The following is a 20,634-nucleotide window of genomic DNA, read 5'->3' as shown; positions in this document are numbered from 1 at the left end:
GGTGATCCATGCATTGGCATAGAACTCTTGAACCATTAAGATTCCGACTTGTTGAATGGGGTTGGTAAGAACTTCCCAACCTCATGTTGGATCTCCGGATATTCACTCTTTTTGAGTTTGAAAGGGACCTCAGGGATCACCTTTTTCATGGCCACAACTTCATAGAAGTGGTCTTGATGCGCCCTTGAGATGAATCTCTCCATCTTCCATGACTCGGAGGTGGAAGCTTTTGCCTTCTCTTTCCTCTTTCTAAAGGTTTCTCCGGCCTTAGGTGCCATAAATGGTTATGGAAAAACAAAAAACAACGCTTTTACCACACCAAACTTAGAAGGTTTGCTCGTTCTCGAGCAAAAGAAGAAAGAAAGGAGTAGAAGAAGAAGAAAATGGAGGAGATGGAGGAGGCTTTATGGTTTGGCCAAGGGGGAGAAGTAGTGTTTAGGTTGTGTGAAAATGAAGGAGGGAAGAAGGGTTTATATAGGGATGGAGAGAGGGGTAGGGTTCGGCCATTATGGGTGGGTTTGGGAGGGAAATTGGTTTGAATTTGGATGGTGGGGTAGGTGGGATTTTATGAAGGATGGATGTGAGTGGTGAAGGGAATGGTGGGATTTGATAGGTGAGGGGTTTTTGGGGAAGAGGTATTGAGGTGATTCGTGAATGGAAGAAGAAAAGAGAGAGTGGTGGGGTAGGTGGGGATCCTGTGGGGTCCACAGATCCTGAGGTGTCAAGGATAGCTCATCCCTGCACCAAGTGACGTGCAAAAACGCCCTTTCTGCCAATCCTGGCGTTAAACGCCGGGCTGCTGCCCTTTTCTGGCTTTTAACGCCAGCTTCTTGCCCATTCCTGGCGTTAAACGCCAGTCTGGTGCCCCTTTCTGGTGTTAAACGCCCAGAATGGTGCCAAACTGGGCGTTAAACGCCCATTTGCTGTCTTCACTGGCGTTTAAACGCCAACAAGTTTTTCCTCCAGGGTGTGCTGTTTTTCTTTCTGTTTTTCATTCTGTTTTTGCTTTTTCAATTATTTTTGTGACTTCACATGATCATCAACCTACAGAAAACATAAAATAACAATGGAAAATAGATAAATATAACATTGGGTTGCCTCCCAACAAGCGCTTCTTTAATGTCAGTAGCTTGACAGTGGGCTCTCATGGAGCCTCACAGATGTTCAGAGCAATGTTGGAACCTCCCAACACCAAACTTAGAGTTTGAATGTGGGGGTTCAACACCAAACTTAAAGTTTGGTTGTGGCCTCCCAACACCAAACTTAGAGTTCTGTTTGACTCTGTTTTGAGAGAAGCTCTTCTTGCTTTCTCTCCATGGTTACAGAGGGATATCCTTAAGCCTTAAACACAAAGAATTCTTCATTCACTTGAATGATCAATTCTCCTCTGTCAACATCAATCACAGCCTTTGCTGTGGCTAGGAAGGGTCTGCCAAGGATGATGGATTCATCCATGCACTTCCCAGTCTCTAGGACTATGAAATCAGCAGGGATGTAATGGTCTTCAATCTTTGCCAGAACATCCTCTACAAGTCCATAAGCTTATTTTCTTAAATTGTCTGCCATCTCTAGTGAGATTCTTGCAGCTTCTACCTCAAAGATCCCTAGCTTCTCTATTACAGAGAGAGGCATGAGGTTTATACTTGACCCTAGGTCACACAGAGCCATCTCAAAGGTCATGGTGCCTATGGTACAAGGTATTGAGAATTTTTCAGGATCCTGTCTCTTTTGAGGTAATCTCTGCCTAGTCAAGTCATCCAGTTCTTTGGTGAGCAAAGGAGGTTCATCCTCCCAAGTCTCATTACCAAATAATTTGTCATTCAGCTTCATGATTGCTCCAAGGTACTTAGAAAATTGCTCTTCAGTGACGTCTTCATCCTCTTCAGAGGAAGAATACTCATCCAAGCTCATGAATGGCAGAAGTAAATCCAATGGGATCTCTATGGTCTCAGTATGAGCCTCAGATTCCCATGGTTCCTCATTAGGGAACTCATTGAAGGCTAGTGGACGTCCATTGAGGTCTTCCTCAGTGGCGATCACTGCCTCTTCCTCCTCTCCAAATTCGGCTATGTTGATGGCCTTGCACTCTCCTTTTGGATTCTCTTTTGTATTGCTTGGAAGAGTACTAGGAGGGAGTTCAGTAACTTTCTTACTCAGCTGACCCACTTGTGCCTCCAAGTTTCTAATGCAGGACCTTGTTTCAGTTATGAAAGTTTGAGTGGTTTTGATTAGATCAGAGACCATGGTTGCTAAGTCAGAGTGGCTCTGCTTAGAATTCTCTGTTTGTTGCTGAGAAGATGATGGAAAAGACTTGCCATTGCTAAACCTGTTTCTTCCACCATTATTGTTGTTGAAACCTTGTTGAGGTCTCTGTTGATCCTTCCATGAGAGATTTGGATGATTTCTCCATGAAGGATTATAGGTGTTTCCATAGGGTTCTCCCATGTAATTCACCTCTTCCACTGATGGGTTCTCAGGATCATAAGCTTCTTCTTCATATGAAGCGTCCTTAGTACTGCCTGGTGCAGCTTGCATTCCAGACAGACTTTGAGAAATCATATTGACTTGCTGAGTCAATATTTTGTTCTGAGCCAATATGGCATTCAGAGTATCAATCTCAAGAACTCCTTTCTTCTGATTCGTCCCATTGTTCACAGAATTCCTTTCAGAAGTATACATGAATTGGTTATTTGCAACCATTTCAATGAGTTCTTGAGCTTCTGCAGGCGTCTTCTTCAGATGAAGAGATCCTCCAGCAGAGCTGTCTAATGACATCTTGGACAGTTCAGACAGACCATCATAGAAGATATCTATGATGCTCCATTCAGAAAGCATGTCAGAAGGACACTTTCTGATCAATTATTTGTATCTTTCCCAAGCTTCATAGAGGGATTCACCTTCCTTCTGTCTGAAGGTTTGGACCTCCACTCTAAACTTACTCAATTTTTGAGTTGGAAAGAACTTTGCCAAGAAGGCATTGACTAGCTTTTCCCAAGAGTTCAGGCTTTCTTTAGGTTATGAGTCCAACCATATCCTAGCTCTGTCTCTTACAGCAAAAGGGAATAGCATAAGTCTGTAGACCTCAGGGTCAACCCCATTGGTCTTGACAGTATTACAGATTTGCAAGAAGAAGGCTAAAAACTGATGAGGATCTTCCAATGGAAGTCCATGGAACTTGCAATTTTGTTGCATTAGAGAAACTAATTGAGGCTTAAGCTCAAAGTTGTTTGCTCCAATGGCAGGGATAGAGATGCTTCTCTCATAGAAGTCGGGAGTAGGTGCAGTAAAGTCACCCAGCACCTTCCTTGCATTGTTGGCATTATTGTTGTTTTTGGCTGCCATGTCTGCTTCTTGTTTGAAGAGCTCTGTTAGGCCCTCTAGAGAGAGTTGTGCTTTAGTTTCTCTTAGCTTTCTCTTCAAGGTCCTTTCAGGTTCAAGGTCAGCCTCAACAAGAATGCCTTTGTCTTTGTTTCTGCTCATATGAAAGAGAAAAGAACAAGAAAGTATGGAATCCTCTATGTCACAGGATAGAGATTCCTTGAGGTGTCAGAGGAAAAGAAGAATAGAAGGAGAAGGTAGAAGAATTCGAACTTATCAAGAGAGATAGAGTTCGAATTGTGCATTGAGGAGGAGTGTTAGTCCATAAATAGAAGGATGTGAGAAGAGGGGAAGAATTTTCGAAAATAAAGTAAGAGATTTTGAAATGATTTTGAAAAAAATTGATTAATGATTTTCGAAAATTAAATTTGGAAAAGAAATAAAGTGATTTTTGAGAAAGATTTTGAAATTAGAAATAAAAAAGATATGATTGAAAACTCATGGTTTTTTTTTTAAAATATGATTGAAAAGATATGATTGAAAAACAATTTAAAAAGATTTGATCTTTAAAATTAATGACTTGGCTAACAAGAAAAGATATGATTCAAACATTAAACCTTTCTCAATAGAAAAGGCAACATACTTGAAATGTTGAATCAAATCATTAATTGTAGGCAAGTATTTTTTGAGAATAGAAAGAAATTGATTTTGAAAATATATGATTGAAAAGATATGATTTGAAAAAGATTTGATTTTGAAAAAATTATGAAAACTTGAAAAAAATTTGAATTAAAAACAAAATCTTCCCTCTTGTGTCATCCTGGCGTTAAACTCCCAGAATGGTATACATTCTGGCGTTTAACGCCCAGCCAGGTACCCTGGCTGGCGTTTAAACGCCAGTTTTCCTTCTTCACTGGGTATTTTGAACGCCCAGCTTTTTCTGTGTAATTCCTCTGCTGCATGTTCTGAATCTTCAATTCTCTGTATTATTGACTTGAAAAAGGCACAAATTAAATTTTTTTTTTGAATTTTTAAGAAATTAAAAAAAAATTGAATTTTTAATGATGAGGAATAATCAAAATGCAACTAAGATCAAATAAACAATGCATGCAAGACCCCAAACTTAGAAGTTTGTATACTATTGACACTAACGAATTGAGAATGCATATGAGAAACAACAAAACACTCAAGACAAGAGAATTTAAAGATCAGAGCAAGGAAATCATCAAGAACATCTTGAAGATCAATGAAGAACATAATGCATGTAATTTTCGAAAATTAGAAAAAAAAGACATGCAATTGACACTAAACTTAAAATTAGACACTAGACTCAAGCAAGAAACATAAAATTATTTTTGGTTTTAAGATTTTGTAATTTTTTTGGATTTTTTGAAAATTATTGGAAAAAAGAAAAATAAGGGTTCAAAATTCTTAATGAGAATTCCAGGAATCATGCAATGTTAGTCTAAAGCTGCAGTCTAAAAAGATTAGACATGGCTAGCCAAGTTCTAAAGGAATTAGACATGGCTAGCCAAGCTTCAGCAGGACATTACATTCAAGAGCTAAATTGATGAGAACCAATCAGCTTTTGTGATGATAAGAACATCACCTTGAAACTCTAGAATTCATTCTTAAGAACTCTGAAGAACAAAATAAAATAAAATTACCTAATCTAAGCAACAAGATGAACCGTCAGTTGTCCAAACTCAAACAATCCCCGGCAACGGCGCCAAAAACTTGGTGCACAAAATTGTGACTCATACTTTTCACAACTCGAACAATCCCCAGTAATGGCTCCAAAAACTTGGTGCACAATACCATGGTTTACATACATTCTTCACAACTTCGCACAACTAGCCAGCAAGTGCACTGGGTCGTCCAAGTAATAAACCTTACGCGAGTAAGGGTCGATCCCACGGAGATTGTTGGTATGAAGCAAGCTATGGTCATCTTGTAAATCTCAGTCAGGCGGATTCAAATGGTTATGAAGAATTAATGATTAAAAGATGAATAAAACATAAAATAAAGATAGAGATACTTATACAATTCATTGGTGAGAATTTCAGATAAGCGTTTGGAGATGCTTTGTCCCTTCCGTCTCTCTGCTTTCCTATTGTCTTCATCCAATCCTTCTTACTCCTTTCCATGACAAGCTGTATGTTGGGCATCACCGTTGTCAATGGCTACAGTCCCGTCCTCTCAGTGAAAATGTTCAACGCACTCTGTCACAGCACGGCTAATCATCTTTCGGTTCTCGATCATGTCGGAATAGAATCCAGTGATTCTTTTGTGTCTGTCACTAACGCCCCACAATCGCGAGTTTGAAGATCGTCACAATCATTCAATCCCTGAATCCTACTCAGAATACCACAGACATGGTTTAGACTTTCCGGATTCTCAAGAATGGCCGCCAATGGATTCTAGCTTATACCACGAAGATTCTGATTAAGGAATCCAAGAGATATACATTCAAGCCTTGTTTGCATGTAGAACGGACGTGGCNNNTGCTTGTAGAACAGAAGTGGTTGTCAGGCACTCGTTCATAAGTGAGAATGATGATGAGCGTCACATAATCATCACATTCATCATGTTCTTGGGTGCAAATGAATATCTTAGAACAAGAATAAGCTGAATTGAATAGAAGAACAATAGTAATTGCATTAATACTCGAGGTACAGCAGAGTTCCACACCTTAATCTATGGTGTGTAGAAACTCCACCGTTGAAAATACATAAGAACAAGGTCTAGGCATGGCCGTGAGGCTAGCCCCCAATGGTCTAAGAACTAAACGTCCAAAGATTTCTACCCAATGGAAAGCTCTGAATGTCTACTTTCTAACGCAATTGAGAGGGCGCCAATTGGGCTTCTGTAGCTCCAAAAAATCCACTTCGAGTACAAGGAGGTCAGAATCCAACAGCATCTGCAGTCCTTTTCAGCCTCTGAATCAGATTTTTGCTCAGGTCCCTCAATTTCAGCCAGAAAATACTTAAAATCACAGAAAAATACACAAACTCATAGTAAAGTCCAGAAAAGTGAATTTTAAATAAAAACTAATAAAAATATAATAAAAACTAACTAAAACATACTAAAAACAATGCCAAAAAGCGTATAAATTATCCGCTCATCAGTACATTCATCAAAAGTTTAGGGAAATCCAAGTGCAATTCAGAGGAAAGGTGAATTGCATCACTAGATTAACGAATTCTGCTCTAGGCTATTCAGTATATGAGGTTGGAGAACAAATTTCCAGCTCAATATTCAACAAGTTTGTGGTTACTTACGCTCAGTTGCAGCCGAGATAAAATGCCAATGCCTATTATTCGAGTCGAGAGGGATACTGTGTCGTCACGCACTAAGCGTGTTAAGCTTTGAACAAGTAAGCCAAGTGTCACCTAGATATATACTGGAACGATGGAGCAAGAAGGTAAACAGGCGACACACACACATCAAGAGCAGCCACGACGAGCCACTTTTGGAGCCAAGAAGCAAGAGGTTTGACCAATTGGTTTTTCGTTCACAAAATATTTGCGAATTTACATCCGAATCGGAGGAGCTGACTGCAATTTTGCACCGTGCGTACGATAACGTCATGGCTGAGGTGGAATCATTGAAGGCCAAAAGAAAGGGTACATCTTCTTTATCTCACGAAGACGCCAACTTGGAATCCGTTAACGAGCTTCAAAGCCCCCCAAAGATTCGAACAAGAGGACGTCCAAAAAATAGGCTAGGTTCAAAGTTGGACAAACTGATTGCAAATGCCACAAAGAAGAAGAAATCGAAAGTTTTAAGCGAGGTAAAAGTGATGTTCTTTAAATTTGTGGTGATTGAGTTTATTTTTCTCATTAATAGTTTAGCTAATATGTGAGTTTCTTATATTCAGATAAACTTGTTTGATGCTGCATCAGTGGTGCATTCAAATTCCAGCCAATATCAAGGACATGTTATGAATTTTCAGTTCAGGGTACCAGCAGCAGGGGACAACTCTTTGGGTATATAGTTACAGAATATGGGTGTAAAATCACTGTTCTGTTGGGTGTATTTTTGTGAATTTTATTGTGATTCACATTTTACATATAGATACATATATATACTTCACAATCTCCTGTTTGTTTTTTTTACAATGGTTTAATGGTTTTAGGTATTAGGGTTTATGGTTTTAGGCACAAAGCATCAGAGGAGAAAGATTTAAGGGTGTATATTCAACTTTCTTTGGGTGTAAAAAATAGCAGGTTATGGGTGTATATTTGATTTGATGTTTTCCTTCATATTATAGTACCTGTAATTCATACATTTTGAACACAGCACACAGAGTTTAATAATTGAAAGAAATTTCACAATAAAATGCATTATAATTGTCAAATATTTATAACATGTCTTCCATTTGTTACAAGACTATATAAGATTTATATTAAGCAGTGTCAACATCCTGAGAATCTATTACATTAAGCAGTGTCAACATCCTCAGAATCTATCTGACAATATGGACTCAATAACAACGAGGATGGCTTGGACAGTCTTATTGCATTACTTCCTCTAATGGCTTCATGTTTGTCTAGATTCATGTCATGGAATAGAATCCGGGAAGCATATTCTACTCTAAAGTGGTCCACCTCGTCCTACAGTAAAGAAGAATATTCTGTTTAATCAACCATGTTAATTGAGTAATGTAATACAGAGTTATTTAGTTTTAAACATATTTACCTGAGTCCAATTGTCCCACTCATACTTTTGCCTCTTAATGTTTGCGGGCTCAAATATCTCAAGCCACTTCATTACGTATATAGCACAGTCATAGCTGAAAACAGAAAAAAAAAATATAAATTACATATAGGAAAGTTTAATTTTCAGAGTGAAAGATTTATACCTTGTCTTTTGCCCCGAGATGTGAAGGTATGGTGCTACAATTTTCATGTCCTTGTCCTTTGATTTCAGAGGTGCCCCCCAGCATATACTTTAAGTCGTGATATTACGTATCCCTTAAAACACAAAACAAATCAGTAATAAATGAATAATTTCAATAAAAGGATACACCCAAAGGAGTTAATAGTTACCCCTTATATTAAAAATAAATACACCCAAATATATATATACAGAACATAGAACCAACTTACAACAAATGTATTCAGCACAGTTCTCTCTTTGGTTGGAGATTTGTTGTGTACTGGGTCGACTATATAAAATTTCTTCTTTCTTGTATCAGCGATCCATAACCACCAATGGTCTGAATGGCAAACAGGTGCAAAAATCTGAAATATGTTCAGATTGAACACTGTTTTAATTTATTTGGCACATAAGCAAAAAATCGTAATAAGAAGTTTTTGAAATGAAAACTTACATAACGATGTGATACTAATTTTTTAAGGTCCAAGAAGGGTATAAACATTGGGTAGTCTGACACCCTGAATGGCCTATTAGTTTTAGCGTTTAAGAATACCCCCTCTGGATGATTTACAATCGTCATGTTCTGCAAAAATTGAGAACAACCAAATGTATCCATAAAATACACCCAAACAAATAAACAACTCCCACCCAATTGAACATAGAAAATACACCCAAATCAATAAACAGAATACACCCAATGTAAGGAAAATAATACATCCTAAGGAATGCAGAAAATACACCCAAAATTCGTTGAAGCAACCCTTACCACAATATCAAGGGGGAGACAGTATACTTCTTCTTGAAACCTTTGAATATTTTGTTGGTTTACGATGAAGCACATGGCAGAGACAATCTAGAAAAACAGAATACACATCAATCAGGATTGTACTTAATTTTGGTGATAAAAAAATTAATATTGTTGTGATATTACCTCAGCTTCTATATGCGTTTTAGGCGCAAGTGATGCAAGGTGGAATTTTGACAGAGTGTATATATCTCCGGCTTGGAGTCTGCCGATGTCGTCAAACTCATTAGTTCGCTCATTTGTGATGGATTTCACTCGTATAGCCCAGTGGTAGCATTTCTTTTTCATGTCAGTAGTATCTAAATTCAGTCTGACAGGAGTTTCAAACTTCTCGAAACCCTCTGCCCCACTCTCCTTTGGAATCTGTGGACTTTTTTCTTCTCTTGTCACCCCAGCACTTGCAATTTTATGTACCAGATTCTTTAATTATTCTAGCAGTGTTGGGGTTTCTGGAGTTTTTGCCACGTGTTCATCTTGTGTTGACGCCCCCTCCTGCGTTGTTGTTTCTTCTTGGCTCGAATCAGTGAAGCCAAGGCTGAATGATAGCAACGGATCTTTTTTAGGAACGTACGATGCTGTCCGTGCCATCATCATCAACGCAGCAGCGTCTTCTGGGGCTGGATTACTGCGTGATCATGTATAACATATTATAAACATAAGAATATACGGATGATAACCAAAACATTGATTTTACTCTAATGAACTTACATTTTAGATGGAGTTGGGGGAACTGTGGGTGTGCTTTCTTCAAGTTCTTGGGGGGGTTCAGGAGTCCTGCACGGCACATAAAATTAATCATGACGTAAATAAAACTATTCAGGGGCAATATACACCCAAACTCTAACCTAATATACACCCAAACTATAACCAAGTATACACCCAATAATATTTCTTACGTTTTTGTAGTTCCTTCAATTTGTAGCAGGGGGTTGGTTCATATTTTAACTCAGGTGTTTCTTCAAATTCCAGCACAGCGGTTGTTTGGGACACTGGTAGACAAACTTGAATCGAAACTCTAAACAAGAAGAAGAATGAAAGGTTAACAATGCATTTGAAAATAAAAAGGTTATAAGATTGAAATATTCTTGAAAAACTCACATTGCAAGAGCTTCGGACGGTGTCTCTTTTCTCACAACCATCATATTGAAATCAGCCGGCTCACTGTGTGAATCTTCAACCAGACTCATTCTAAAATACACCCAAAGAAAGTCAAAAAATACACCCGAACAATTCAAAAGAAAGACAGGCTTTATTTTTTGAGAACTTACATAATTGCAGTTTTTGTTTTTTTTTTCTGCCTTTTTTTTCTCGAATAAAACAATAAAGGGCTTTTTTTCTAAAAAAAATACAGAATTAGAAGTAGAAGGTAATACAAGAACAAAAGTAATGGTTATTTGAAAGAGAAATTACATGCAGTCTGCCGGTCTGTTTACACTACTTTGTATTGTGTGTCATTGAGAGGAAGGATCATCACTTCCCAAGTTTATGTCCGGTATTCTAAACAGAGTTCATGTTATTCAGACAAAATATCATACAGTTAAATCATGATAACAAGATGTTATTAAATAAAGCTTCTTACGTTTTAGAGTAGACATAGTGACCTTCTGTCGATCGCAGGTCAGCTTCCTTCTCCCGGCGAAACAAGAAACAGTTATTAACAAAGAAAACACGATAAAATCTGAAATATACACCCCAACAAGACATACCCTGTGCAGCAGAATTTTCATTGTTTTCCCTTAAGAATTCATCTAGATCTTTACTTCCTATTTCAGATCTGTCAGTAAATTCATAAAAGAACATGTTAACAAAAATAATCATGATGATAGACGGTAATATAGCTTACAAAGTTCTGTACCCATGATAGGATTGATCTTCTTCACGAGATGAATGCTCAATAACAACCTTTTTCTTTTTGAATTGTGTTTTGGGTGGAAAAAATAAGTATGAATCAGAAATAAATAATTAATTTTATTCACAAAATATTATCCAAAGAAGTGCTTACTTTTTTGGTGTTCTTTGTGTCTTTTACTTTTTTTTTGCTTCTTCACCGATGATGATTCTTCGCTTCTATAAGTTATTAAGAGACACTTCTGTTAATACATGAAATCTTTATAATAAAGCCAAAAGAGATGAGTAATAATTTCAGAACATTACTCATCAGTTGATTCAGATTCTGCATCAGAATCTTCATGACTCTTCTTTCTTTTTTTAGAGTCGATTCTGGAAGGCAAACAATCATTATTTAAAACATAGTAAAGATATAAAATACACCCAAATGAATGCACAATATACACCCAACACAATAAACAAAATACAACCATTTTAATAAACAACAACACACCCAAATTGATAAACAAAATACACCCAAATGGTTCAAAAAAATACACCCAACTTGATAAAGACAATACACCCAAGTATGGTACTTACTTTTTTCTTTTTTTGCTGGGTTGTTTTCTTGGTGAATCCTCTGAGTCTTCTTGAGTCTCAGACTCAGAGGTAGAACTGTCACTACCAGTTGTTTTTGTCTCCGAAGACGATGTTGAATTTGCCTTCCTTTTTTTGTTTTTTTTATTTCTTGTTTTTTTCTTTTTTCTCTATTTTTTTCATTTTCTCTCTTGTTTCTGCCATCTTTACAATCCCTTGAAATATTAGAAATTTTAGTTAGCAGCATTCAGATAAATAAAATACACCCAACATATTATGTTCACTTACCATATTTTCCTCTATTTCCGCCCTCATTCTTTCGACTAACTGCTCCTTACTCCAGTTTGCAATCCAGGGTTTTGGAGGTCTTTCTGCCCTCTTCTTGTCCTTATTTTTTAAAAGATGAAAGTAAATTATCATCAAGGCAAAGAGGCAGCCATCAATTGCCTTTTTTTTCTCCTTGTAATTGGTTATGCCCTTGATGATAAAACTCAAAACATGCCCTCTCCAGTTTTGCTCTGTTATGGTGTCCATCTCAAAAATTGAGGCCAGGTGCACAGGTGAGATCTTGTTTATTGTGTTGGTAAAAGGAATGCCATCTGTATATAGAGGATGAAAATCTTCTTGAGCATTAGGCGATCCTGTTCGTTACCAACGCCAATATCCATCATCTCATCTGTAAGACTTTTGAGCGTCTTACCCTGAAATCTTCTAAAAATTTCTTTATTATCCTCAGAAAGTTTTTTTGATAAGAGAAAACACAGCGGAAACATAAGAGATAAATAAGGTTTTCCTACTAGACCTCTAAGATACCTGTTCTTAGCAACCTAGGTCACCGGAAGGGATTCCCTACTAGACCTTCAAGGAACTTGTCCTTGACAACCTAGATCAGAGGGGCGAAAACTGAAAGAAACCACCACGCAGATCACCTTAGTGTTGGATCCTCCAATCTTCCTCATGCAACAAGTGAAGCAAATCACTCACCTCACTTCTCACACAATAAAAGTGCTTAAAAGCAACTGAAATTTATTCATCAAAAGTTATTCCAAATGATTTCACCAGAGGTGTTTAAATAGGCTCCTAACAACCAACTAAAAGATAAAATAACTAATTTAAATCAGATTTGATCTTATTGGATTAGATCATATTTGATTTAAATTTTAAAATCCTAAAAATATGATAACTAATTTAAATCAGATTTGATCTTATTAGATTAGATCAGATTTGATTTAAATTTAAAATCCCTAAAAATACTACTAAGCAAATCAGAAGTAATTCAAATATTCCAACAAACTCTAACAACAAAACAAACTAACATAAATGCCTAAAAATTTGAAAATTAATAATAAATTATGCCTCCCATTGAATTTGAAAAGCATTATTGGGTTTCTTGCTGTCCTGACTTAACCCAATGGGCCTTATGACTTGTCGCCTTTTCAGCACCACTGTTTTTGAGACGGACTCTTGGTCTTCTTGATGTCCAAGACTGGCATGGTACAATTCTTCTCAGATCCTCGAATATGACAAGATTACCATTCTGCCCCTTAACTTCAAAATGACGAGAATGCCCTCCTGAGCACGTATCATTTTTATAATTGACTTTTATAGGAAATAGATCCCCTACAAAAAGGAAAACAACATAGTATGAAAATCAATTCAAATACACCCAAGCATAAACTTAAATACACCCAAGCATCAGTTAATAAACACCTATAATTTTTAGTGAGTTACCTGATGCGTTGATGCCAAGCGCATCACCTATTGTTTTTGGACTTATTTTAAAAGAACCGTATCCGGTTTCCAGTCTGTGCTCCCCTAATTTGAAGTTGTTAGCCAACTCCCTTAATACTTGGTGATGCACCCTTAGTGGCGGGATGTGCATCAAGCCACCAAATTCCAAATCCCTCACAATCGTTTTCTTCTCCTCACTCATGTTTCTGAATTTCTCACTTAATAAATGTGTTGCACACTTAATGTCTTTGGTTTGCTGTAAACAAAAACAAAATTATTGTCAGATATATTTCTATTATATAAAACTGATTTCATCTAAGACATATATTTGTTCTTACATTTTTTCGAGCTTGGGTTCTCGCTGCCATTTTTTCTGAAATGAAAAATACACCCATAGAAGTCAGTAATATAAACCCATAGATGTCAGTAATATACACCCATAGATATCAGTAAGATACACCCATAAATATGATTCAGATACACCCATATATATCCGTAATATACACCCATAGTTATGTTTCAGATACACCCAATAATTTATGCCATATACACCTAACAAATTACTCCATATACACCCACTAAATTATTCCATATACACCCAAGGACAAGCAATATTACAAGGACAAGTAATATTAGAATAGTTGCAACAGTTGATTATATTACACTATATCAGTTCAGAAATTTACATTCAACAAATTATGCCATATACACCCAACAAATTACGCAATATACTCCTAAAAATCAGTTACGAGAAGAACTAGAATAAGAAGAACAGTAAAACCTAGGATAACTAAGAAGAACAGTAAAACCTAGAACCAAGAAGAACAGTAAAACGTAGAACAAGAAGAATATTAAAAACAGCAAAATGAGAGATAGAACAAGAACAACAGTAAAACCTAGAAGAACATAGAAGAACAGGAAAACCTACTTCTTCGATTTCGAAATGTGAAAAATCTACAAGATGACTAAAATAGTAACGTACGTACCTTGTTTTTTCTGGAGATTCTTGATCGAGAACTCTATGTTGTGGTGATGCAGAGTTCGAATCTTAGCGACGAGTTGTATATCTTCAGTTTCGAATGTTGCTTGAAAATGGAACGGCTGTGTTTTCTTTGAATGGTTTTGAGAATTGGAAGATTGCGCCATTAACGAGCGCTTTACGTGAAGTGCAACCATTTGAGTTGAGCGCGTGTAAATGACGCTCCATTCAATGTATTTCACTGCGCGTGTGAAAGGATGTGGGCTGGGGGACTTGTATGACTTGTTGGGCTTTTTGCTTGTATGTGTAGCAGGTCCATATTAATTTATTATATATTATACTTGTCACCGTAAAATTTGTAACCACTTGCAATGCATCGATTTTTCACAAACCAAACATAAAATTTGCAACAACTTTTCGTGCACTAAATCAGTGAAGTTTTTAAAATAAATTAAACTCACTTCAATTATTTTTTTCTTATTCAAAATATTCAAAACTGATGTCAAAAACACGTCTAAAATTAAATAAACAACATAAACACAACTAAAATTATGTATTGACACATCTAAATTATTGGCATTGTGGTTCTAAATTGCATATTGGACAAAGAAAACTAGACTCAAATACACATCCAAAATTATAAGAATACACTCTAAATATTTTATCTACACATCTAAAATTTATGTGAAAAAAACTTATATATAGATATGAAAATATAATGAACAATATAAACACATCCAAATCAAACATATGAGTGCAAAAGAAAATTATAATCATAAACGACACATTTAAAATAAGAAAAAAAATATAGACACTTCCAATATTATACATAAATTAAAAAATAGAATTTTTTATTAAACGAACAAAAAAAGGATACCATATCTTCATGAATAAATTCAACCAAAATTTTTTAAAATTGTACAAACAAAAATACCGGAGACAGGAGAAGGTGCGCGAGCATCAACGGAAGAAGCGCGGGAGGAGGTGCGGTTGTGCGCAGCGCGAGGGAGGAGACCATGGACGGGAGGCGCGCATCAACGGAGGAGGCGTGGGGTGTGTGCGCAGCGCAGGGGAGTTGCGCGTCGCTGAAGGAGTAGATTGTCGTAGAGAAGGTGCGTGGCGCGAGAAAATATGAAAGCGGCCACATATGAGGAGGAGAGGCGCTGCAACTCTGAATCTTTACAGAGGGAAGGTTTATGAGTAAAAATCTAATCTAAAATATTTAAGATTTTATTCGGGATTTATTAGGAGTTTATAACATTTAAATTTAAAATTTTGAATTTTAATTCTAGTTAACTTATTCTTGTAAATTTGTATTTAATTTAAAAATAATAAATCTAGTTCGATGTATTTGTTTTAATTTTTTTAAATTAATGTAATAAATTAAAAAAGCTGAATAAAAAACTATTTTTAAAGGATATCTAGTCATATTGTAATTATAATGATCTTTATTACTGCACCATTTTTATTTCACCCACAAATAATTATTTTTTTATATTCTTTAAACCTTTCTTCTTCTTCACATCATTTTATCTGGCCATTGACGTTGATGTAGATGATGCCACTATTATTTTAAATTTTGTTTTTTCTAGTAGCTATATTTTCTTCCTAGCATAGCTCCATCTTTACATGCCATCAAAGTTGACGTTGATAATGCTGCTACACTTCCGACTTTGGTTCTTCTACCCGACCCTCCTTCTTCACACGGACTTTATCTATTTAAGTTGTTAACGCACTTAAGCTATCGACATTGATGAACAAAACAAAAAAAACCACCATTTAATTTTTAATAATATTTTAAGATGGAGCAATAATGATGATCAAGAACAGTCAGAAACTGGTTATGAACAAAGTCTTTTAAAATGGCTAATGATAAAAAAAAATACTTTAATTTCAAGGTTAATCGGTTATAAGATTGCGAAGGAAGACCCTAAAACTTCAATGTTAAAGGCAGAGATGTGTTGTCATCAAGCAATATTTGTGGTGGCTTCTCATTAGCATCGCATGGCATCATAAAAAATCATTAGTTTGGAGAGATGGGAATTTCTTAAAGATGAAGAGATGGAGTGATACGAAGAAGAAAAAATAATTAGCAAAACAAGAGAAGAGACAAAAATGATGTGTGTTAAATTAAACAGTCATAAAGATAACTATAATTCTCACAGTTAAAATTAAAAAAAAAAAACAAATATACACATGAATTTTTATGCTGTGGACAATTGTAGTTCTAATTTTTTAATGAGTCATTTGTACATATGAAAATAAAATTTTGTTGTCATTTTTATTCTTCTGAGTAATTTTTTCAGCGGTGATGGAAGCCAGATGGCACCTTATTTGATGATATGGTTATTTAGGGTGACATAGAAAAATAAAATTATTATATTATTAAATTTGTTAAATTAAAAAAAAAGTTTTACAAGTTATGTCTTTTCATCTTTTTCATTCTCATAAGTTAATGTTGAATAAAAAATGCTCTAATAAAAAATAAATAATAAAAGTGAAATTTTGAACACTTCATAACTACGCTACAGTTTGTCACTTTTAGAGTATAGTGACACTTTTAGAGTATATTCACTATCACTATGTACTTGTTAATTCTTATATATACTGATTTATATAATCTTTAACTAAATAATTGTGAGCCACCAAACAATAAAACTTGTTATATTAGAATAATTAAATCTGTATAGACAAAATATTAAATTTATTTACAACAGACTCAACAGTATTATAAAATTTATTGAGACGTTAAATGTTTATTTCAATACATAATAATTATCTAATGAATGATTGTATATAGTGATTATTTATTTCTGCGCAAATATATTAATGACATTGTTGACCAAACTTTTTCAAATATGTGTCTATAGTCTATAGTCTATACAGACACATAAAAAGACTACCATGTGAAAACTAATTAATCGGCTACTCATTTTTTACTCATTTTTTTTTTACATTTTTTTCTCTTTTTTTTTTTACATTTTTGGACCATAACATTTATTTTTGGAGTCCAATTCTGGAAGACCTAATTCAATAACAAGGTTTAGAAGAAGCAAAGCAAAGCCTAACACCAAACTACCAAAGCCTGAACTGCCTGGGGGAAAAAATGTTAACACGTTTTTGCAATTTGGATTTTTGCCTTAAACATTTATCTATTTCAACATGGGGTCATATTGGAAGCACATACGAAATCCATAAAACAAGATAATGCCAATAACGTGTCCAAAAAAAAAAAGAGGATACTGCTAATAACAAGTCTAAAACGTAAAACCAAGTGGTGTCAATATTGATACAGCGCACCGGGATCCGCTTGATCCTTTACAGACGAGCCTCATGCTAAAACTCACCCATATTAGAGTAGGTATATACTACATGGTGATTATTCAAAATCATGTGTAGTTGCTAAAATTGAGAACTTGTGGTTTTAGAAATCAAGAACAGTTGATAAAAAGAGAAAAGATAGCAGAAGAGGAATGAAGCTAAGGGTGGTGAACCTCAGCTTGTAGATGAGCTCAGCTCAGATTACACTTCCTAATTGAGCTAAAAACTATATCTCACTAACTTCTAATTACACTTCCTAGACTTGTCTCTGCAACTTACACCTGAGAAGTACAAGCTTCCTGTATAAATAAATCAAAAGAGAATCTCAGCCTGTTACATTAACTACAATGCAAACAATCAATGCAGAGAAATAGACTAACCACATGAAAAGTAGGGAGAAAATATTTAAATACAATACTCAATCAAAACTATAAAATACAATTAAAACTATGAAATACATTCTTAATTTTTATTTGTCAACAATTAGTCAATTATCAATATATACGAGAAGATCACGCTAGTCGCTAAGGCTTGGTTTGGTAAAGCATTTTGAAGTGCTTTTGAAAGCACTTAAAGTAGAGTTTTTCAAACATGACTTGTACTTATTAAAATTAAGAGGTCTAATATAACATTATACATTAATTAATATTCAAATTTAATTCTTACATGAATGTCTATTTTTAAAAACTATTTTACCAAACATACTTGTTGTTTGTGCTTATTAAAAAACATTTCTAATTTAATTTACCAAACATAGATGCTACAACTTTTAAAAGCTATATTTTGAAAATTAATTTTTATAAGCTAATTTTGAAAAGTAAAGGTTTTACCAAATCAAATAAAATGAAATATCTTGACAAGAAAAAAATAGAAGCAATATCACTTATGTTTTGATGATTTTATGATAGGCAATAACTTATGATTACTCATGCAAGCAATTTAACAATCACAAATAATTATCTGAATCACAATGTATGCAAACCTTATGATAAAGTAATCACAAAGCAAAACAGCATTATCAAAGTAAAAATGCATCCATACACAATCAACAAAGTCATAACTAAAACGAAATGCCATGAGATACACCATCAAGATCAGATAAATCATGATGGTCGCAATGTTGGTACCTAATCAGGTACCATCTTACAAAACTTGACTAGATATCTCATGTCACAAGATACACGCTAAAGATGGATAAATCATGATGATACCTGCTCAGTTTCCATCACACAACTCTGGACTTCTGTTCCCTGATTACATATTTTTTTCCACACTGTGGCATAAAAGGTTTGAGACGCATTATCTCCCGAGCGTGCCATAAAAGTAATGTAAAACATAAGGCCAGCAACAGCTTGGCTATTAGCCTTGACAAGGTGATCAAACTCAAAACGCGCATTCTACATGGTAATAACAACAACCATTAGTGAATGAGATTATAGTTATAAATTAAAATCGATAAATCAAAAACCATCATAAACAATACATTTTCGCCATTATAGACTTGCAAAGCTTGCTTAGCCATGCCGGTCACACGTTGCTCACGTGTCTCATCTATTATCCGATAGGGTCCAATTCCGCCAGCTAATAAGCATCCAGTCTCTGGAACATCGAATCCCTGTAAACAAGATAAAAAAAATTCAAAACCCTAAACAGAACAAATCCCTAAATCCTAAACCCTAAAAAGAATAAAATAGAACAAAATGAAAAAAATAAAAAGTGTGTGAATTTAAAAGCACCTTACTGCTGAAGGCCTGTCTGTAATAGTCAAAAATTTCTTCCTCAGTCGGCTTCCTAGGAGAGGAAACGTATTCAATCGAATCGTAATCGTCGTCATCATCTTCATCAGAGGAAGTTATTCTCACAATGTAATTCGGTTTATCGTCCACATCCCTAACTCTTTTATCTCCAGCACAAGCCATATCTCTCTCTGAATGTTAATCTGATTTCAGGATCAATCAGCAAATAACACAGAAACAGAAGAGAAGCTCGCGGAGTTTCAATTCAATGATGCATAAAATCACAAATTATGTGGATCGGAGAAGAGAAGGCGGAGGACTTGACTCACCGGAACGTATGAACGAACGTATGGGATTCTGCGATCTGATTCTGTTGATTGGAGCCAGGGTACCTATTATTATATAAAAAATAATTTTTATTTTTATTTTTATTATTAAACTTTTTAGTAAACATATTAAAAAATAAAAAATATTTTTTAATAATTTTATTTTAACAACTTAATAATACTCAAAATTATAAACAAATTCGTATTAGTTTGATTTGATTTATTTAAATGTAAAGAATTTAATTTTTGAAAAACAATAATATTTTATTTTAAAAGAATAAAAACAAAAGATATTTTTAATATTAAAAAGTTCTTTTCAAAATATTTATTCAAATATAAAATGATTTTTATGTATTAAAAAAATATATTTTTTAAATCAATCCGGTCTATCCCTTATACAGGTCTACATCATAAATAAAATAGATCATACAGATATTGCCGCTTTGCTTTCGGTTTACTATCTTTGGACAGGCATTTGTCAAAATATTTTTCTTTGTAGGCTTGTAGCAGTGGAGCAATTTAACGCAGGATCATTTAAATTGGGCCTAATAAATCTTGGAAATTTTTTAATAAATAAATTAAATATTTTATTTATGAATATAAATAATTTATAACTTATTTATAAATTTGTATTTTTTTATTTATCTCATTTATCGTATAAACAAAATAAGATTTATAATGTAAATGACATAAGACATAATTCGCGTTATAAGTATCACGTTTGCAAACGAAGTATATGATATTTAAAAAAATACATATATTTCGTTTACAATACATTTATAGTGATCTCTAGATTATATTCACATTTTTTATTCGGATTTCCGGATCTTAGACATTTGATCATCTAAACAGTGGAATTTTGAGAATATATATTCTCCTCTGAATCAATCTTTGCAGAGCAACATTAACTCTTATAACTCATATGTTCAAACTGATTCAGAAGTTGGTTGGTGTTGGACATTTTGTTTTAGGATGGACATTTCGCACACGGATAGCTGTTCATGATGTTTCTCAGTCAGGAATCAGTTTTACATTACATTCGGAATTGTCCAAAAGTCCAGCTAATTTGGCAAGCTTTAGGAATCTCTGGTCTGGTCAACCACCGGAGTTGAT

At 34.8% G+C, this 20,634-nt stretch overlaps 1 protein-coding gene and 1 non-coding gene across 2 annotated transcripts; one reads left to right on the top strand and one right to left on the bottom strand.

The window, feature by feature from the left end:
- Nucleotides 1-2,833: 2,833 nt before the first annotated feature.
- On the top strand, nt 2,834-2,937 carry LOC127745134 (small nucleolar RNA R71). Its single transcript, XR_008006330.1, has one exon. It is a non-coding gene; the product is annotated as a small nucleolar RNA R71 (small nucleolar RNA).
- Nucleotides 2,938-17,396: 14,459 nt separating this feature from the next.
- On the bottom strand, nt 17,397-19,577 carry LOC107474532 (uncharacterized). Its single transcript, XM_016094158.2, has 5 exons — nt 19,525-19,577; nt 19,196-19,398; nt 18,943-19,074; nt 18,671-18,856; nt 17,397-17,758 (listed from the first exon to the last, which is right to left on the bottom strand). Exons 2-5 carry the CDS (start codon nt 19,376-19,378, stop codon nt 17,735-17,737), a joined length of 525 nt encoding a protein of 174 aa, XP_015949644.2. The 5' UTR covers nt 19,379-19,398; nt 19,525-19,577; the 3' UTR covers nt 17,397-17,734.
- Between the last annotated feature and the right edge of the window lie 1,057 nt (nt 19,578-20,634).

This window comes from Arachis duranensis, chromosome 2 (genome assembly GCF_000817695.3).
Source record: "Arachis duranensis cultivar V14167 chromosome 2, aradu.V14167.gnm2.J7QH, whole genome shotgun sequence".
In the NCBI taxonomy this organism is placed as follows: domain Eukaryota; kingdom Viridiplantae; phylum Streptophyta; class Magnoliopsida; order Fabales; family Fabaceae; genus Arachis; species Arachis duranensis.
This window is presented reverse-complemented; position numbering and strand designations above follow the sequence as displayed.

Bases quoted from the DNA above. Each gene is read 5' to 3' on its own strand.
- LOC107474532 (XM_016094158.2), bottom strand. From the start codon at position 19,378: ATGGCTTGTGCTGGAGATAAAAGAGTTAGGGATGTGGACGATAAACCG. The intron at 19,075-19,195 runs GTGCTTTTAAAT...TCTTGTTTACAG, and splicing joins GACAGGCCTTCAGCAGTAAG to GGATTCGATGTTCCAGAGAC. The intron at 18,857-18,942 runs GTATTGTTTATG...ATTACCATGTAG, and splicing joins AAGTCTATAATGGCGAAAAT to AATGCGCGTTTTGAGTTTGA.